The following is a 22,548-nucleotide window of genomic DNA, read 5'->3' as shown; positions in this document are numbered from 1 at the left end:
GGTAGAAGAAAATTAATTACACTGAATCAATTTTCTCAAAATTGATCCCAGAAAAGCATTTTTCATACAACAGCAAGCTTATTCTAAAAGCTACATAGCAAGGGGCTATAGAAAGACATTTCTTCAAAGTGCACAAGGATATAAATACTTTAAACATAATGTAAGTACTATATAATGTGTTTATTAATAGATATAGTATAGTCCCCTAATAATAAATTTCTACAACCTATATTTTCATTTAACATTTAAATATTTTAAATTTAACTCTTTAGGGTCTCATATTATCCGATATTAAGTCTTATATAATACAGTAGTCACTACAGAAACCCATGATGTTGGTGACTACAAAAATTTCTATACCTAGGGTTGAGGAATCACTATTTTAGAAGGAGCAGAAAGACTTTTAGGCCAAGAAAACTGGGATGCCTACTATGAGATAATGTCTTCTATATATGACAGGCTGGTAGCACCCATGAAATCTCAAACCTATGGTTATCTAAGTGAGTTTACTACAATACAATTCGGCCCCCTAATGCATATAGAGAAAATTTCATAATCTCTACCCTCAATGAAGAGCAATAGGTAATTAATATTTCCTGAAAAATCAGTCTTCTCTAGGAATAGGCCTCTTCCTGATAAATTATCAAATCCCAAGTGATCAGACCTAAAACATGTATATTCAGGCTACCAGCAGTAAATGAACTCACTAAGATGTATATGTGTATGTGTGTGTGTGTGTGTATGTTTGTTGAACAATTAACGCGAAAGAAAGGGTCAAGAAATTGAGAAAGAAGAGGAGATGAGTAGGTGGGAGCAGAAAGATGATAAAATGTAGTACTCTGTATGAGAGATACATTTTTAAAAAATTAAGACATCTTTCAACTTTCACCTGAGAAGCTTCTATCTGAAGTAGAATGTATTCAAACATACACATACAAGTGATCAATATGCAGATACTAAGAGACTGAAATATTCAGCCTTTTATCATTTTCTTTATTACACTCTCTCCAACCATAGCTAAAGGAACATTCCAGAAGAATGGGCAGAAGGAGTAGATGAGTCAGAAAAGGTACTGACTACCAGGATGTCATATTTTCTAAATACAGGAAGAGAGATACACATTTGATTTCAGAGTGGTTGTGAGAGTATGCCCAAGGCCTGCACAAGTGTAATCCAGACCAATTCCAGCATGAAGCATGGGTGGGCACAGAAACATATTCCTAGTAGCTACTGGCAAAGGGAGAATCAATTTTCTTTATAAGTATGACAGCTGGTAAATCAGCCACTCTCCAGTGTAACACTGCACATGCAAGAATATTAATATAGCACAAATTGAATATCATGACTTAACTTAAGAAGCAAAAAAAAAAAAAAGAACTGAGAACAAGAAGTTGGGTGGTTATTTAAGGCAACATACATCTGGAATTAGTTCAAAATGGGTGAATATGTTCAACACATATTGATAAAACATTTGGAAATCTATAAAAAAATAAATAAAATTCTCAAAAATGAAAATTATCTTTCAGTGTCCTAAATACATAAAATAATTCACAAATATTTACTTGGGCCACATTGAATGTTAAAATCTTGGAAATAACTATTAGAAACTCAGAAAATGAGTCTTGTCATGGAAGAAAATATTCACAAATTTGATAAGGAATTTTTATCCCAGATATATAAAGGCTTATAAATAAATGATGAAAGAATATATCCAACTAAAGAGGGATTTTTAGGTTATTGCTGTTATTAGTACAATAGGAAGATGAAATTAAAGGACAAGGATATGTTCTTACACTGATGTGTTTTGAATCTGAAACATGACACTTCTGAGTCTTAAAGTAAATCAATTCAATTGTAAGCCCTGCTCATCATTGCTGTTATGGCTGCAAATTATTCCAACCACCCTTATAAACCAGTTGTAAGATTACTACAGGCTGAATTATGTAGAATATCATAATACTTACTAATTTCAGTTTTATATCTTTTTCTAAGAAATTCTTTGTAAATTTTAATTTATATAAATAGCTCACAATTTTCTCATTTTAAAATAACGAAAATAATCCTTTAAATTGTATAAATAGCTTAATTGTTGTAGATCTATGTAAATCCATCATTTAAATAAAATTGAGTTACTTTAGTAGCCCTAACATAGAAAAACGATATACACATGCTACTGAAAGTATTATGATTAAGTTTAAAAAGCGTGATGCTGCCATGTTCCCACAATGATAAAAATGGATGAACCTGTAATCCAGCCCCAATTAAATGTTATCCTTATAAGAGTTGCCTTGCTCAAGGTATCGTTTCAGAGCAGTAAAACCCTAACTAAGACAATGGTCCAGAAAATAACTTCGACAAAAGCATATAAGAAAAATTTTCTTATCCAAAAGACGCAATTGCTTATAAGGATACATGAAGCACACAAAAACACCAAATAGATGGGGCCAGAAGAGAAAGATCACTCAAAATGCAAAAATCAAAATGCTAAGCATTCAGAGCAGAGAAAGTATATTGAAACCTACAAGGAAAACAGAACAAGTAAGATACACATATTAAAATTACATCTGACTTCTCAAAGGAAAGTCTAAAGAAAGGCTTAGACAAATGTCTTTCAGGTTCTAAAAATATCACAGAGCCAGCCTAGAATACTATATTCAGCAAAAATTTTAATCCAGGAAATGATTCACAAACATATTGTTTCAATTTTTAACATCTATGCCTCCATACATAGACACCTATGCTTGTAAAAGAATCTTAGTCACGCTTAAACCATACATCAATCTTCAGACACTGATACTTGAAGATTCCAATACCCTGCTCTCACCAGATGACAGGTCATCCAGCGACAATACTGGAGAAAAAAAAAACACTATAGAGCAAGTTGAACACGACAGATATCTATACACATTTCAACAACCCTATATATACATATGTGTGAGCGTGTGTGTATTTGTGTGTGTTATGTGTGTGTATATACGTTTTTTTAAATGTGTGTGTGTGTTTCTTCTCAGCATCTTACAGCATTTTCTCCAAAGTTGACTACTTACTTACTCACAAAACAAATTTCAACAGATACTAGAAAACAGAAATGATCACTTGCATCCTTCCTCTCAGACCACAAGAGATTACATCTGGATTTCAAAAACAAAAACTATAAAAGACCTCCAAACTCATGAACACAGATCAAGTTAGTTCTACTGAGGACTACACAGTCAAGATAGTAATAAAGAAAGAAGTTAAATATTTCCAAGAATTCAGTGTAAATGAATGCACATGAAAATTTATGGAACACAATGAAAGCAGTGCTAGGAAGAATGTAAATATACCCATACATATAACCCTGCACAAAACTCAAGTCTAAGTAAATCCAATACCTCAACATAAAATGGAACAATGAATCTAATGAAAGAGAAAAAGGGAAATGCCTTGAACTCATTGGCACAGAAGACAAATTTCTGAACAGAACACTAATAGCTCAGACAGTAAGATCAACAATTAATAAATTGGACATCATGTAACTGAAAATCTTCTGCAAGACTAAGGACAAAATCAATAGGAGAAAGTAACAGCCAACAGAACAGCAAAAGATATTTACCAATCTTACATCCGACAGAGGACCAATATCTGAAATACATAAAGAACTCAAGATAGAATGCCAAATAACCTAAACAAAAATGGAGTTAAAAAACCGGATAGAGAGTTCTGAACAAGAGAGTCTTGAACTGTAGAGAAACACTTGGAGACATATTCATGTCCTAAACCATCAGGAAAGTGCAAATCAAATAGATTCTGAGATTCCATCTTACACCTGTCAGAATGAATAAGATCAAAGGCATATTTGACTTTGTTGACTCAACATGTCAAATACATGTTGAGGATGTGCAGAAAGGGGAACACTCCTCCATTTCTAGTGGAGCTGCAAACTGATATAATCACTTTGGAAATCAATTTGTCAGTTTCTCAAAAAAACTGTGAATAGAACTACCCCAAGACCCAGCTATATCACTCCTGCACATATACCAAAAAGATGCCCCACTATACTACAAGGACACTTGCTCAACTATGTTCATAGCAACTTTATTCATAATAGCCAGAAACTGAAAACAATCTAGATGCCATTCAACAGAAGAATGGATAAAGAAATGTAGTACATCTACACAATAGAATATTACTCAGCAAAAACAAAAACATCTTGAAACTTTCAGACAAATGGGTGGAACTAGAAAATATCATCTTGAGTATGGCAATCCATTTCTGGAAACAGATGGATACTTGAGATAGGGGAGGTTCTGAGGAGTCTATTGAGGTAACCCTCGCTGAGATTCCTACCACTAGGGTATATGATGACTGAAGTGCTCACCTTCTATACACAGGTAGAACTTCCAGTGGAGAGAGGGTGACACAAACCCACCCACAAAACCTTCAACCCAAAATTTATACTGCCTAGTAGATATACTAGATAGATAGGTAGATAGATGATAGATAGATAGATAGATAGATAGATAGATAGATAGATAGATAGATATAAAGATGCAGCAGAGACTGAGAGAATGGCCAACCAATGACTGCTCCAACTTGACACACATCTGATGTGAGAGGGATAACTCTTGATACTTTAATGAAACTCCTCCATTCTTGCAGGCAGAGGCCTACCATAACTGTCTCCTGAGAGACTTTATCCAGCAGTATATCAAAAAATGCAGTAACTCACAGCCAAACATTAGGCAGTGCTTTGGGTGCTTGTGGAAGAGTGGGACATAGAACTGAGTGAACTGGAGAGGGCAAAAGCAACACATGAAGTCCTGCAAATTCAACTAACCTGGAGATTCACTGAACCACCAAAAAAGGAGCATGCATGGACTGGAACCAGTGAATCTATATATTTGTAGCAGATGTGGAACTTAGTCTTCATGACTTCTGTCTAATTGTAGAGGAGGCTGTTTCAGTTACCTACCATTGGATCCCCTTCTGCTAACTTGACTGCCTAGTTGGGACTCAAAGTTATAGAATGGACATGGGTCTACTGAAACTGAATGTCCCAGGTGTAGTTATACCCAAGTGTGTCTTCCTCTTATCCTCAGAGGAGGGGAGGCAATCATTTTGGGAGGGATTTGTAGTGGTGGGAACCCAACCAGAGACAGTACTGTTTACCTCCAAGAAGACCTGCTCTAACCCAGATCACAAAGAAGAAAAGAGAAAGGCTATAGGCAGAGACAGCAAGGCCAGTTAACACCAGAGATAACCAGATGATGAGAGGCAGGCACAAGAACATAAGCAACAGAAACAAAAGCCACTTGACAACTCAGAACCTAGTTCTCTCACCACAGAAAGCCCTAGGTACCCTAACAAGCCTGAAAATCAAGATTCTGACCTAAAATCCCATCTCATGAAGATGAAAGAGGACTTTAAGAAGGGTACAAATAACTCCCTTAAAGACTTACAAAAGAACACAGATAAACAGTTAGAAGACCTAAAAGAAACACATAAAGTTCTTTAAAAATACAGGAAAAACACAATCAAACAGGTGAAGGAAGGGAATAAAATCTTTCAGGATCTACAAATGGAATTAGAAACCATAAAGAAATCACAAATGGAGGCAACCCTGGAAATGGAAAACCTAGAAAAGATATCAGGAGTTACAAATTCAAGCATTGCCAACAAAATGCAAGAGTCAGAAGGGAAAATCTCAGGTGTAGAAGATATTATAGAAGATCATGACACAACAGTGAAAGAAAATACAAAGTGGAAAAGGATCCTAACCAAAATATTCCAGAAAACTCTGTATACAATAAAATGACACTAATGATGATACAAAGATGTGCGTGCAGAGAGGAGCCTGGTATGCTGACCTCTGAGAGGCCCTACCAGCACCTGACTAAGACAGATGCAGAGAGTCACAGCCAATCACTGGACTGAGCTTTTAGACACCAATGGAAGAGTTAGGGGAAGGATTGAAGGAGCTGAAGGGGATTGCAACGCCAGAGGAAGAACTGCAGTATCAACTGACTGGACCTCCTGAGAACTCCCAGGGACTAAACCACCCTCAAAAATATTTTACATAGGCCACTTTGTGGCTCCTCCTACATATGTAGCAGAGGACTGCCTTATCTGTCATCAATGGGAGAGGAGGCTCTTGGTCCTGTGGAGGCCTGATGCTCCAGAGATGGTTTATACTAAAAGGTGAGGCAGGAATGGGTAGGCAGGTGAGTATTCTCTTAGATGCAAAGAGGAGGGGGGTGGGGGAGTCACAGATTGGAGACCAGATAGAGAGACAACATTTGAAATGTAAATAATAAATAAATTAATTAATTAATAAAAAACAAACAAAAACAAATGGTTCTTGTCTAATTGTATGTCTTCATGTAGAAGAATTCAAATAGATCTATATTTATCATCCTACACAAAAATTAAGACCATTGGATCAAAGACACCAACATGAAACCAGACACACCAAACCTGATAGAACAGAAAGTAGGAAATAGCAACGAATACAATGGCACTAGAAAATATTCCTTAAAAAAAAACTCCTATACTAAAGGCACTAAAATTAACAGTAATAAATGGGACTGAAAAGTTTCTGTAATGCAAAGGATATTATCTATTGGAAAAACAATACAAAACAAACAAACAAAACAAACAATACAATACAAAAAAACAAAAAAACAAAAAAACACAGGAGCTTAAAGAATGAGAAATGATTTTCACCAATTCTATATCTGATAAGTAATAATATCTAGGACTTCTAACACCAGGAGCAGGGGCTCTCTCTGACTCTGTTGCTTGTCTTTGGATCCTACTGGACAGCTTTGTTGAACCTCAATAGAGTATATGTCCAGTCATACTACAACTTAATATGCCAAGGAGGGTTGATTTCTGTAGTGATTAGAATATGCTTGTCCCATGGGAAGTGGCACTTTTAGGAGATATGGCCTTGTTGGAGGAAATGTTTCACTGTGGGGGTGGGCTTTGATGTCCTATGCTCATCCTCTGTCCAGTGTGGAAAGATGGTCTCCTACTGCCTACCTTAAGATCAAGATATGGTATTCTTGGTTCCATAGGCACCAATTTTTCCTGTATGATGCCATGTTTCCCACCATGATGATAATAAACTGAATGTCTGAAACTGTAAGCCATCTTCAATTAAATTTTGTTCTTTGTAAAAATTGCCTTGGTAATGGAATCTCTTCACAGCAATGAAACTCTAATACAGAACTTGGTTTCAGGGAGTGGGGTATTGCTGTGATAGGGCTGGTTACATTTTTGCTTAGAGAAATGTGAATTTGGGGACTTTGGAAAGCAATAGAGTCCTTTAAGTGGGGCTTAATGGTCCGTACTAATAGAAACATTAAAGACAGTGGTGCTGAGGGTGAATTGATCTGTGGGGGCCTGGCTCAAGATGTTTCAGAGAAGAATTTTTGTATGTCGTCTATAGACTGTTCTTGTGATATTTTGATGAAGAATATGGCTGCTTTTTGCCCTTGTCTGAAGAGGTTGCATGAGCCTAATATGAAGAGATTCAGATTAATTATATTTAAAAAAGAAGTCTCAACTTATCCAAGTTTAGACTCAGTCCTGTGATTTACTCTTATGAGAAGCATTTTGATCAACTATAGCAAAATTAAAAGGTAAAACGACATAATATATGATTCAAGTACTAACAGGGCACAGGAGCATGTCCTCTGTTCAAAGATATTCAATGGAATTAAGGGAGTAGTGATCTTGGGGCTAGAGTCAACCCAGCTAAGCTTATTGTTTATGTGTTTGCAATTCAACTAGGGATAGTTATATCATGTTAAGGATTACTGTTACCTAGTTATTTATTTTATTTAGAATTGTAATCTGAAGTGAACTACAATCTAGTTATGGAAGGCACACCAATGATCCAGATGTAGTGGCTGGGAGATACATGCTTTTGATATGAATCTTGACATTTGATGACACATGATTTGATTGAGATACTGAGGCATACTGGCCAAAAAATAGTTATACACCTTTAATCCAGGAGACAGAAAAAAAATCAGTTCTGTGTGTGAGTTCATGGTTAGTTTATAGACCAAGTGCTAAGACAACAAAGCCTAGTCAGTGAATAATAGAACAAGGATGGTATGTTCCAGCCCCTGAAAGCCCAGGACTGAAGGAGTCATCCAAAAAACGTGGGACTTGGCATGATGCAGGACCCTGTGAATAATTATTTATAAAGCCTAGTTGCAGCAGGAGACTCCAGTGAATTGGAAATGTCTGTACCATGAGATTATCACCAATGTCAGTCGTCAGAATGGAGTGGAGTCAAAAAAAACCTAGCATGACAGAACTGGAGAAGTGACCACACGTTTTGAAGGAACACAGAAGACCATGTGTGTATCCTAGACATTATAACAAAAAAGTTGTAAAATTGGAATTGTCTTCGATACTGCAAGATGTTAGAGATGCCAGAGCTATATAATACATGGTAAGAAAAGCTGCTAGATGGTATAATCAACCCAAAAGAAAAAATGTGTTGCAGTCATCAAAGTGAAAAGGAGTTCAGGAGCAGACATGGAGATGCAGAGTTTGGAGTTTCCTCACTATGACAATTTGGAATGGTAATATGTGTGGTGTGATGTTGGAAGTATGTAATCTGCTTTTAGATTTTGATTTTATAGGAGATTACAATAAGAAGATTGTGTGAATCTTAGAAGAGACTTTGAACATTGGACTTTTAAACATTGTTGAGATTTTGGTAGACTATTGGGACTTTTGAAGTTTGACTAAATGTATTTGCATTATGATATGGCTAAGTATGACCCCTATAGACTCCCATATTTGAATAAGCCTATGAGTGCCAAGAAGTGGCATATGATGGTTTGAATATGCTTGCACCATGAAAAACAGTATTACTAGCAGGTGTAACCTTGTTGGAGGAAATGTTTTACTGTGGGGGTGGGCTTTGATATCCTATACTCAAGCTCTGCCTAGTGTGGAGTCTACTTTTGTTTACCTTGAGAATAAGCTGTAGAACTCTTGGCTCCATCAGCACCAAGTCTGCCTTTACAATGCCATGCTTCCCACCATGATGATAATGGACTGAACCTCTGAAACTCTAAGCCTTCCCCCATTAAATATTTTCCTTTTTAAAAGTTTCCCTGGTCATAGTGTCTTTACAGCAATAAAACATTAAACCAGTGTCCATGAGAGGTCTGTCTTTATTTTAGGAGAAATGTAGAGAGGCATGGGGGATAGGAGGTAGAGACAGAATGACTGGGAGAAAAGAAAGGGATGAAGCTATAATGAAGATGTAAAGTGAATTAATTAATTAATTAATTAATTAATTAATGAGAAAAGACCTAAAACATTAGACATCAACAAAACAAATAATCAAATTTAAAAATGGGGTTCAAGTATAACAGAATTCTCAATAGGACAATTTCAATGGCCTAGGAACACTTAAAGAAATACTCAACATTCTTTGCCATCAGTAAGATACAAATTTAAACTACTTTAAGATTCCAATTTTCCATTTTCTGAGTGGCTAAGATCAATAACATAAGTGACAGCTCATGCTGATGGGAATGTAGACAAGGGAAATACTCCTGCATTGCTTTTGTAAGTGCAAACTCATAGTCATTATTGCAATCAATAAGACAGTTGCTCAGAAAAATGGAAATTGATCTCCCTCATGATCCAGCTATACTATCGTTTGGCAAATAACTAAAAGATACTACATTCTACCAGAAAGATACTTGCCAAATTACGTTCAAGTGGCTTCATTCATAATAGTCAGAAACTAGAAATAATCTAGTCTCCCTTAGTTAAATCATCAATGAAGAAAATGTAATATATTTTTGCACAATAAATTATCACTAATTTATTGAAAAATAGGACAACACAAAATTTATAGACAAACAGATGTAACTAGGAAAAAATCATCTGAAGTACAGCAACTCAGACCCAGAAACACAAATATAGTATGAACTCACTTATCATAAGTGGATATTAAGTGTAAAGTAAAGGATCATATGCTACAATTTAGAGACCCAGAAAGGCTAAGTAATAAGTAGGGCTGCCGTAGGGACAAACGCATCTCCCCAGGAAGGAGATATAGAGTAGATTTTGGGTATGCACTGGGGGAAGGCAGAATTGGAACAGGAGGGATCATATGATGGAGGGAGGGAGGGAAGTGGGGAAGGAGGGAAGGAGAGAGAACATGGAGAGACAAGTGGAATAGTTGGGCATTTAGGGGGAATTTGGAAACATATTGCAGTGTAAACTTCCTGGAACTTATGAAGTGACTCTATGGAGGTCTCCTCATAATGGAGAATATGGAGCCTGAACAGGCCATCTTCTGCAACCAGTAACATCTTCCACTGGCAAGAACTGGGATTTGAACCCAGGATTAAAACATTTGACTCACTATCTCTCCTGCCTGCAAGATATTCTAGGGCAATGGTGAATCAGTTCTTATGGGAGTGATCAACCACCACACCATGAAGGGAGTCCATACCTCACAATACCTGGATGGCCAGGCATGGGAAGCTGTATACCTCAGAGAATGGTGGTGGTACTAAACATGATTGACCAAAAAAAAAAAAAAAAGAGCCAGTGATTCCTAATAATATTCTGCTATACACATAGATTAGTGACTAGCCCAATAGTCATCGAGAGGGTTTGGCCAGCAACTGAATGGAAATAGATGAAGAAACATACAGACAAACAATAGACAAGGATAAGACAACCCAGAATAAAAGATGATAAGTAAGGATTGCCGGAGCCAGAAGGTTGGAGGACACCAGAAGAACTTGGTCCATAAAATAAACTAAGTAGGGCTCATAGGGTTTATAGAGATTAAAGCGGTAATCATGGAGTCTGCATAGGTCTGTGCTAGATCCTCTGTATTCACAATTGTGGTTTCATATTTTGGGAATTTTGTGAGACTCCTAACAGTGGGAGTGGGGGGGGTCTCTCTGACTTCATTGCCTGCTCTTGGGACCCTTTTCTGAATACTGGGTTGCCTTCTCCAGCTTTCATATGCAGATTCCTACGAAATCTTTCTGCATTCTGTTATGCTGTATTCAGTTAATATCCCTCAGATGCCTGCTCTTCTCTGAGGGGAAATAGAGAACAGCTTATATGGAGGAGATTGAAGTGGAGGACATTGGGAGGAATGGAGGGAGGTGAGGCTGTGGTCAGGATGTATTCCGTGAGAAAATAACAAATAAAGATAAAAAAATTAAAAATATTAGAATGAAAACAAGCAAACACAAAAGCAATCCAGTTAAACCCCACAAAGTATTAATCTATTGACATCATGTAGTAGAAACAAAATACAACAGTATCCAAGGGAAATTTTAATACCTAGAATAGTAAAATTTAACTTAGGCTGAAGAAGAAGGGAAAAAGATAAATTCCTCAGAAGACTAGTTCTAAATGGGGTTGTTGTAGTCGTATAATTACATTCATTTGTTAATGTCACTGACCTGGAACATTAAATATGTGTGAACTGATTCCTGCAGAAAAATGATTTTTTTCATAGATAGGTTCTTGGAATGTGAGCATAGAGCTGTCAGTTGTTTTAAAATACCTTGAACTACTTGAAGAAAGAAAACTAAAGTAATTTACCTGAAGAAGACTTTAAAAAGTAAAAAGACCAGAAACATTTTAAAAATATTATATACTGATATAGTTCAACCCAATTAACAAAAATCCTAGGAATAATGTGTAATATTAAGGCTATAAGCAATGCTAGTTTTAAAAGAAATACTATCAAATAAAAACACAGGAAAGGTTTTAAATAGATCAATAGTTTTAATCATTTAAAATATTAAGTAAGATCAAGGCCAGTGGCACAGGACACTTCCTTTATGCACCTGCACCTGGAGCAGCTCTAAGCCTTAAGCTCTGTACCCAACTCCCCAAAACCCAGAGGAGGCTGGTCTCCAAGGAGTTCCAAACTGCCCAAGAGTATAGATGAGTAAGTCATAACCCCTCCTCCCCCAAAACAGAGAGTAATTAGAAACCTTCTGGGACCCACAAACTCCCTCAAGGCCAGTGGCCCAGGACCCTTCATGTCTGCCTTGTGCCTAGAGCAGCCCTAAGGCTTCAGATTTTCACCCAACCCCCCAAAATCCCATGAAGGCTGGACTCCCAGAAGCTCTAACACATAGGAACATAGGATAATAGGATCACAGAATACAGGAGCTTGGGCAAGCCAGGATTTCAGGAGCCCAGAAGCAGCCTGACTTCCAGGAGCTATCACAACCAGGGTCTCAGGATCACAGGATCACAGACACAGCTGGACTCTGAGGAGTTATGACAAAGCTAAGATAACAGGACAGACAGGCTCCAGTCAGAGATAGTGAGTGAAATTAGCACTAGAAATAATCAGATGGAAAAAGGCAAGCACAAGAACATAAGAAACAAAACCAAGGTTACTTGGCATCATCAGAACCTAGTTTTCCCACCATAGCAAGTACTGAATACCTGATGACACCAGAAAAGCATGATTAAATTTTAAAGTCACTTCTCATGATGATGATTGAAGACTTTGACTTTAAGAAGGACATAAATAACTCCTTGAAAGAAATACAGTAGAACACATGTAAATAAGTATAAGCCCTCAAGAGAAAACACAAAAAGCTTTTAAAGAATTATAAGAAAACACAACCAAACAGGTGAAAAAAATTGAAAAAAATGATTCAAGATGTAAAATTGATGTGGAAATAATAGAGAAATCACAAAGGGAGAATACCCAGGAGATAGAAAACCTAGGAAAGAGATCAGGGGTCATGGATGAAAGCATCACCAACAGAATACAAGAGATAGAAGAGAGAATCTCAGGTGCAGAAGATACCATAGAAAACATTGACACAACTGTCAAATAAAATACAAAATGCAAAAAACTCCTAACCCAAAACATCCAGGAAATCCAGGACAAAATGAGAAGACCAAGCCTAAGGATACTAGGTATAGAAAAAAAGTGAAAATTCCCGTCTTAAAGGCCAGTAAATATCTTAAACAAAATTATAGATGAAAACTTCCTTAACCTAAAGAAAGAGATGCCTATGGAAATACAAGAAGCCTAGAGAAGTGCAAATGACTATATAAGAAAAGAAATTCTTCCAGTAACATAATAATCAAAACACCAAATGCACAAAACATAGAAAGAATATTAAAGCAATAAGGGAAAAAGGTCAAGTAACTTATAAAGGCAAATCTATAAGAATTACACCAGACTACTCACCAGAGACTATAAAAGCCAGAAGATCCTGGACAGATATTATACAGACCCTAAAAGAACACAAATGACAGCAAAACTCTCAATTACCATAAATGGAGAAACCAAGATATTCCATGACAAAACCAAATTTATACAATACATTCTTTGGCTGTAGCTCAAGAGTGGTCATGGGTTCTGTTGTGCTGAGTAGTGGATTCCTCATTTCTGCCGCCCCACGCGGCAAGGACCAGGGCTCAGAGAGCAGAAACACAGGAATTTGACTGAGTTCACTCCACGTGGGGTCAGGTGGACACTGGACTATTAAAAGCCAAGGGGCTCTGCCCTGGCGTGCAGATGTCTCAACCTGAAGTCCTGTGGGGACAGAGCTACTGGGTAGGTGGTCACTGGGCCCAACCAGCTGATCAGGAGACTGGTGGTCTCTGTCCTTGGACTCCTAGACAGTGCTGGGAGCCACAGAAGAACTGAGACTGGAGACATACAGGCTGGACCTGCCCTGTAACCAAGAGGGGCAAGGAAGAGACACTCCAGAGGTGTCCTGTGGGATAGAAACTCTTGGTCACTGCAACTCATGTGGCTGAATCAAGGCTGGCTCAGCTAGCTTGCTTGAGTTGGGAGGCCTCCATGGCTGGAACACAGAGAGCATCAACATGGGAAATCGAAGGCTCCCTCTGTGGTTCTTCACAGAGGGTCCAAAAGATGAGAGGAAGTCTAGGGTTTTAAAAGCTTTATTGTTATGGCAGAAAGAGAATGTAGCTGCACCCATGTCCTCAGGGCAGGCCTGAGGTTAAATACTATTTGTAACGAGGAGGGTCTGGGAAGGAATGCTTAATTGGTTACGCTCTCTGGATTGTAGGTACCTCATTAATATGGAGAATCCTTGAGGCTCTGCAGCCTGTAGTCATGCCCTCTACCTGTGGAGGGGCTGGTAGGGGCATTGCCCTACTTAACTGAAAGGTGCTGATCAATGGAGGTATTCAGGTTCCTGTCAGGAGCCTGAAGTCTGAGAGGACAGCAAAACATATGCTGTTCCTTGCAGGGATAGCTGCTGGGTCTCCAGCCATCTCTAGCCAGTGTTTGACCAGAAGCCAAGTTATCCTGTCATGGTCCAACAATATCTTTCCACAAATCCAGACCTAAAAAGGATAATATAGGGAAACTACAAACACAAGGAAGAAAATTATGCCCTAGAAAAAGCAAGAAAGTAATCTTCCAACAAACCCAAAAGGAGATTGCCACACAAATATAACTCCAGCTATAATAACTAAAATAACAGGAAGCGACAATCACTTCTCCTTAATAGCTCTTAACATCAATGGACTCAATTCTCTAATAAAAAGACATAGACTAATGGACTGCATATGTAAACAGGACCCAACATTTTGCTGCATACAGGAAACACACTTCAGTGACAAAGACAGACACTACCTCAGAATTTAAGGCTGGATAACAATTTTCCATGCAAATGGTCCCAAGAAACAAGCTGGAGTAGCCATTCTAATATCAAATAAAATCAACTTTCAACTAGAAGTTATCAAGAAAGATAAGAATGAACACTTCATACTCATCAAAGGAAGATTAACTAAGATGAAATCTTAATTCTGAACATCAATGCACCAAATGCAAAAGCACCCACATTCATAAAAGAAACTTTACTAAAGCTCAAAGTACACATTGCACCTCACACAATAATAGTTGGAGACTTCAATATCCCACTCTCATCAATGGCTAGATCATGGAAACAGAAACTAAATAGAGAAACAGTAAAACTAAGATAAGTTATAAACCAGATGGTATTGGCAGTTTATAGAACATTTCATCGAAAAATAATATGCCTTATTCTTACCACTTCATGATACCTTCTCAAAAACTGACCATATACTTGGTCACAAAACAGCCCTCAACAGAAACAAGAAGATTGGAATTATCCCATGTATCCTATCAGATCACCACTGCTTAAGGCTGGTCTTAAATACTGATAAAAATCAATGGAAAGCACACATATAAATGGAAACTGAACAATGCTCTACTCAATGATAACTTGGTCAAGGAAGAAATAAAGAAAGAAATTAAAGAATTTTTAGAATTTGATGAAAATGAGGACACATCATACTAAAATTTGTGGCACACAATGAAAGCAGTGCTAAGAGGAAAACTCATAGCTCTAAGTGCCTACAAAAAGAAACTGAAGAGTACACAATCTAGCAGCTTGACAGCATATATGAAAGCTCTAGAACAAAAAGAAGCAAATATACCAAAGAGGAGTAGACAGCAGAAAATAATCAAATTCAGGGCTGAAATCAACCAAGTAAAAACAAAAAGAAATACATAAAGAATCAATAAAACCTAGAGCTGTTTTTTGGGAAAATCAACAAGATAAATAAACCTTTAGCCCAACTAACCAGAGGGTACAGAGACGGTATCCAAATTAATAAACATAAGAACTGAAAAGAGAAACATAACAACAGAAAATTAGGAAATTCAAAAACATTATCAGATCTTATTATAAAAGCCTATACTCAAAAATCTGGAAAATCTGGATGAAATGAACAATTTCCTAACAGATACCTGATACCAAAGTTAAATCAGGATCAGAAACCATCTAAATAGTCCTATAACCACTAAATAAATAGCAGCAGTCATTAATAGTCTCCCTACCAAAAAAAGAAAAAAAGCCCAGGACCAGATTGCTTTAGTACAGAATTCTGTCAGACTTTCCAAGAAGACGTAATACCAATTTTCTATAAATTATTCCATAAAATAGACACAGAAGGAACACTACGCATTTCGTTTTATGAAGCCACAATGATGTACATCCTTAAACCAGGCAAAGACCCAACAATGAAGGAGAACTTCAGATCAATCTCCCTTATGAATGTTGAAGCAAAAATACTGAATAAAATTCTCTCAAACTGAATCAAAAAAAACATCAAAGCAATCATCCACCATCATCAAGTAGGCTTTATGCCAGGAAGGCAAGGATGGTATAATATACAGAAATCCATCAATGTAATCCACTATATAAACAATCTCAAAGAAAACAACCACATGATCATCTCACTAGATGTTGAGAAAGCATTTGACTAAATTCAACACCCCTTCATGGTAAAAGTCTTGGAAAGAACAGGAATCCAAGGCCCATAATTAAACTTAGTAAAAATAATATACAGCAAACCAATAGCCAACATCAAACTAAATGGAGAGAAAGTTGAAGCTACCCACTAAAATCAGGGACTAAGCAAGGCCGCCCAATCTCTACTTATCTATTCAATATAGTACTCAAAATCCCAGGGAGAACAATTAGACAAAAAATAGAGATCAAAGAAATTAACATTGGAAATGAAGAAGTCAAAATATCACTATTTGCAGATGATATGATAGTATACTTAAGTAATCACAAAACTTCCACCATAGAACACCTAACCTTGATAAACAACTCCAGCAAAGTGGCTGGATAGAAAATTAACTAAAACAAATCAGTAGCATTCCTCTACCTAAAGGATAAGCAAGCTGAGAAAGAAATTAGGGAAACAATTCCCTTCAAAATAGTCACAAATAATATAAAATACCTTCATGTGAATATAACCAAGCAACTGACAGATCTGATTTGACAAGAACTTCAAATCCCTGAAGAAAGAAATCAAAGATCTCAGAAGATAGAAAGATCTCCCATCCTCATGGATTGGCAGGATTAAATATAGTAAATGCAATCCCTGTCAAAATTCCAACTCAATTCTTCACATTGATAGAATGAGCAATTCTCAAATTAATTTGGAATAACAAAAAAAGCCAGGATAGCAAAAACTATTCTGAGCAATAAAGGAACATCTGGGTGAATCACCATCCCTGAACTGAAGCTGTACTTTAGATCAATAGTGATAAAAACTGCATCATATTGGTACAGAGTTAGGCAAGGAGATCAACAGAATAGAATAATAGACCCAGAAATGAACCCACATATCTATAGTCACTTGATCTTTGACAAAGGAACTAAAACCATTCAGTGGAAAAACACAACATTTTCAACAGGTGGTGCTGGTTGAACTGGAGGTCAGCATGTAGGAAAATGCAAATCTATCTATTAATATCTCCTTGTACAAAACTCAAGTCCAAGTGGATCAAGGACCTCCATAAAAAACCTGGCACAGTGAAACTAATAGAAGAGAAAGTGGGGAAAAGCCTCAAATACATGGGCACAAAGGAAAAGTTCCTAAACAGGACACCAATGGCATATGCTCTAAGATCGAGAATTGACAAATAGGACTTTATAAAATTACAAAGCTTCTGTAAGGCAAGGGACACTGTCAATAAGACAAAATGGCCACCAACAGATTGGGAAAATATTTTTTACCAATCCTACATCTAATAGAGGACTAATATCCAAAATTTACAGGGAACTCAAGAAATTAGACTGCAGACAACAAAATAACCCTATTAAAAGTGGAGTACAGAGCTCAACAAAGAATTTTCAACTGAGGAATATAAATGACCATGAAGCACCTAAAGAAATGTTCAACATCTTTAGTCATCAGGAAAATGCAAAGCAAAACAATCTTGATATTCCACCTCACACCAGTCAGAATGGCTAAGATTAAAAACTCAGTTGACTACAGATGCTGGCAAGGATGTTGTGGGATTCTAAGTTTGTCAAAGCACTCTGGAAATCAGTCTGTCAGATCCTCATAAAATGTGGATCCAGTGATACCACTCCCGGGCATATACCCAAAATATGCTCCAAGGACATAACAAGGACACATCTCCCCTACATTCATAGCAGTCTAATTTATAATAGACAGAAGCTGGAAAGAACCCAGATGTCCTTCAACAGAGGAATGGATACTGAAAATGTTGTACATTTACACAATGGAGTATTACTCAGCTATTAAAAACAATGAATTTGAGAAATTTTTAGGCAAATGGATGGAACTAGAAAATATCACCCTGAGTGAGGTAACCCAATCACAAAAGAACACACATGATATGTACTCATTGATAAGTGGATATTAGCCCCAAATCTCACAATACCCAATACATAACTCACAGACCACATGAAGTTCAAGAAAAAGAAAGACCAAAGTTTGGGTGCTTTGGGTTTCTTAAAAGGAGTAAGAAAATACTCACAGGAGCAAATATGAGACAATGTGTGGTACAGAAATTGGAAGAGAGACCATGCAGAGAATGCCCCACCTGGAAATCCCTCTTAAATGAAATCACCATGTGTTACACTGTTGTGGATGTCAGAAAGTGAATGCTGACACAGCCTGATATACCTGTCTCCTGAGAGGCACTGCCAGAGCTGACATATACAGAGGCAGATGTTGACAGCTAATCATAAAACTGACCACCGGTTTCCTAGTGGAGGAGTTAGAGAGAAGAATGAAGGAGTTGAAGGGGCTTTTGTCTCCATGGGGAGAGTGACAATGCCAACAAACCAGAGCTCCCTGGGTCTTAATAGCTAGCCTGGGAACACACATGGAGGGAACCATGTCTCTAGCTGTATTTGTGGAAGAGGATGGACTTGTAGGGCATCAGTGGGAGAGGACAGCCTTAGTCCCTTGAAGGGTGGATTCCCCAGCGTGGGAAAATTTGAGAGAAGGCAGTTGGGAGTGTGAGGGAGGTGGGGGCACACCCTCATAGAAATGGGAGAAGGGAGGATGGGTTAAGGGGTTTGGTTGGTGGAGAATGGGGCAAGGGGATAACATTTGAAATGTAGATAGATAAAGTACCCAATTATAAAACAGAAAAATGAACAAACAAACAAACAAACAAGTAATGGAACTTGCTATAGCACTCGAACAGTCGAGACATTTCAGCAGCAATTTAACATTACCAATAATATGGGATTCCTTATAATTTTCAAGGAGAGGAGACTGTGAAATGGGCTCATGTAACTTTAAAAAATATCTTTATAAATTAAAAAAGGGGTTGATACACTCCTGTACACCATAAATTTATTTAAATTATATTCTTTTATTATTCATTTTAAAATATTTTTCTAAAAAATTTGAATGCCAAGGAACTTTTTGCTGAGTGACTCTGGTACTCTACAACTAGACATACATATGCATAGGTGAAAGAGAAGGTTCCAATTACTAGCATAAGGTATGATCCATATCAAGTATTAAAGATGGGGAAAAGGGCATTTTTTTCTGGAAGATGTTGAAGGAGGATGGTGGCTGCCAGAGCAATGGGTGAGACATGCTGATACCCGGACAAACAATGATGCTGAGCATGAGCTTGCTGAGTGCCCTGACAATGGTGACTGGGAAGTTGAATTGGACATAGGTTTCCAATCCACTTTGCTAACCTATACCCCTGATGGGACAAGCTGCCTTGCCTCAAGATTTTAGACCTTGTGGAAGAGAGAATCAAAAGAAGAAGTTATAATGCCTCTTCTATTATTCTTAACTGTGACCAATTATTCAGACGCAATCATGAACTGGCATAGAAATCAATCCAATATTGGAAATAACAATCTCCAATTGGAAGTCTGGTTCTGGAGACTTTCAGAGACATATATGGAAATTAGCTGCAGTTCACAATGATGTCACGTTAGCAAGAGATAAAGTTGGGGTAGGATCTAGATTTCAGACAGGGGTTAGCACATGTCTTAAGGTTCTTTAAATTGTCAAGTTAATACTTTTGTTTCTTCTACAGTATTTAATGTAAATTGCATTGCTTGTACACCTTCTTATTGTGTTTGTGTTTTGAAATCTGGCATGTCTGTTATGGAGGTCTCTCAACCAGCTTTTGTTTCAGTGCCCTGTGTATCAAAGATCTTTGATATTATAAAATTAGCCTCCCAGTACTGGAAGAAATGAGTCAGGCATTAAGTAGAAGAAAGAAGGTACTGGGCTTGATTATTGCTGGCATAACAGCTTTAATTACATTAATTGCTAGCACCACTGCTTCTGCAATTGCTGTGACACAAGAAGTTAAGATAGATACTTTTGTTAATCATTTAGCAAAATATGTTACCAAAGTATTGAATATATTAGCAGACTTAGATAGGCATCTCGAAGACCGGATTGATGCTCTTTTTCCTATTCAAATTACTGAAGGAGCTTCAGAATTTATGGGTAAGGATCCATCTTGAATGTTGGCAAATACTATTGGATTCATGTTAGTTCTACAATTTGCAGTGGTAGTCATTATAATTAGGAAGAAGTTTAGTGAAACATGCAGTGTATTTGGCATAATTCTAAAAAGTCTTGGGGTGTTTTAATGAAACATAGAGAACTAATGAAATTCACGAATGCTGCTCTGCTGAACGTTGATGAGGTAGATACTGCAGATAAAATTACCCATCACCTGAGGTCAGTATTTCTATTTTGTTCAAGCTACAAAAAATGGCATATATAGGTTGATCATGCTAGCCCTTTTTGTCCTGGAAATACGTTTATTTCTGCCCATTGTGTTAAAGCTTTTCTTCAACAACATCAACATTTTGGCAGGCAAGTACATCGCTTGAACCTTAAAATGGACTCCCAGACAGAATTATTAAATTAACAGGTTTGCAAGCCAAGGACAGGTAAGATTCTTCACTGAGCCTTATAAACCTAAGATATAAATGCCCTTGATAATGTATATTCCATGACTAGTAAGGAATGCATTCTTGTCAGAACGACCTAAGACTGGCTCAGTCTTGTTATTGAAATAAGAAAGGCAGAGAGCCTTTGGGGTTGCTTGGCAAGAATCTCACATGAGCCAAGGATAAGGAAATGTGCCGCTTGGCTGGAGTATGATATTGGCCAAGGACAGGAGGTAGGTTTCAGGCAGGAATCTAACATTAGGGTAGAGCAAAGGAGTAATTTCAGGCAGGAATCTAAGTCTTAGACTACAATGAGGAAGTAGGCTTCAGACACAAAAATGACTTTGGGCTATGATAAGGAAGTAGGTTCAGATACTTTGGTCATCCTGATAAGCCCTTAGAAACAGGAATCACGGGAGTGTTCAAGTAATTGGGTTTAATGCTTTGCTTTTACTTTGACTACTTGTGTTTATTGTTTCGCTTGTTCCTTGACAATTTGCACCTATTGTGGTGCTAGACCCTCAACCAAGAACTGAACTTAAAACATGCATGTAATCAAAATGGTATAAAATCATAAAGGAGGAGGGCAGATTTGATAGGGGTTTGTAGGGAGCGTAAATGGGGAAAGGGGTTGGCATTTGTATTGTAAATAAACAAAATGTCCAATAAAAAATCTTAAATAAATGAAGATAAAAATTCTTGGAGATTAAAGAAAGGACAAGTATCTAAAAAATTGAAGGTAAGAAAAGTTTCTCATCAGCAAAATGGTATAATAAAAGGCAATTGATGAGCATTCAAAAACAGATTATACTTTTAAATATGTATCACAGTCATAAAAGTACTCATTATTATATAATAATTGAAAATCATTCTGAAAATGCAAGATAATGGCAATCAAGTCTATGTAAAGAAAGATGTCAATATGAAGCAAAAAAAAAAAAAAACCAGGGTCACATCTGGGACGTGTATAACTAAAGGATTATTTTTTAGAAATCTTCACTTTGCAGCAAAACAAATGCTAAAGTAAAAGTTGGAAAAACCTGCATTTGAAAAATAGTAAACTACAAATTGAACTAGGGTTATATTTAAAATATACAAGTGGTATTAAAAGGAATGTACATCAACACTATGATGTTGTAACATCTTATAGATATTTATTTTAAAATTAATAAAATGAGACAAAACAGAGACATTTACAAGAATACTCAACATGAAGAAATTGACACAACATAAATATATATTGGTACAAAGATTGGAAAAGAACATCAAACCTGGACCATGCCCACTATTCAAGAGGAATCTTTCCTGTAGCACATCATAGAGAATTCAAAGTCAATTAGCCATTGTATAAAATGTTACTTTTTGAATATACGAATGATGTGTATGGCTATTTTGTTCAATTTTAAACTATACTTTTATATAGTTTTGAGTAAAATGGCAAAGTCATTTCAAACTGCATAGTACTATAAAATAAAGAAAAGTTTGCTCAATTATTTTGTATTATAGCTTAACTATTTCCAGGAGTGTTTACTTTGCAATATACTTATCAAGAATCTACAGTATTCACTTGTACACACTGGAAACAATGAGACAATTCGCCACAGTTAGTACAAATGGTAAGGAAAGTCATGAGCATCTTGTGATCTCAGTGCTGGTTACTTACTGATAGTAATGCATTTGGGAGGAGGGGACCAGCCAGTCTCAGTACATGTCATTGTGTCTTGACCATTTGGAAGATGATAGCCATTGTAACACAGGACTTTTACAGATTGACCCTGTAAATATTTTCTTTCCCAATAAGAAGATT

The 22,548-nt window shown here is 36.9% G+C and overlaps 1 protein-coding gene across 1 annotated transcript in view; it reads right to left on the bottom strand.

Annotated features, from left to right (window-relative positions):
- Positions 1–22,543, bottom strand: part of LOC114612237 (complement factor H-like) — a gene marked incomplete at its 5' end in the record, with an annotated part of 61,755 nt that extends 39,212 nt beyond the window's left edge. The window contains one exon of the mRNA XM_028757198.1: positions 22,405–22,543. Within this exon, the coding sequence (XP_028613031.1) occupies positions 22,405–22,543 (139 nt within the window). The remainder of the gene's footprint in view (positions 1–22,404) is intronic.
- Between the last annotated feature and the right edge of the window lie 5 nt (positions 22,544–22,548).

Source organism: Grammomys surdaster, unplaced genomic scaffold, assembly GCF_004785775.1.
Source record: "Grammomys surdaster isolate TR1022 unplaced genomic scaffold, NIH_TR_1.0 126138, whole genome shotgun sequence".
NCBI lineage: Eukaryota > Metazoa > Chordata > Mammalia > Rodentia > Muridae > Grammomys > Grammomys surdaster.
Note: the sequence above shows the minus strand (reverse complement) of the source record. Positions and strands in the feature narration are given on the sequence as shown.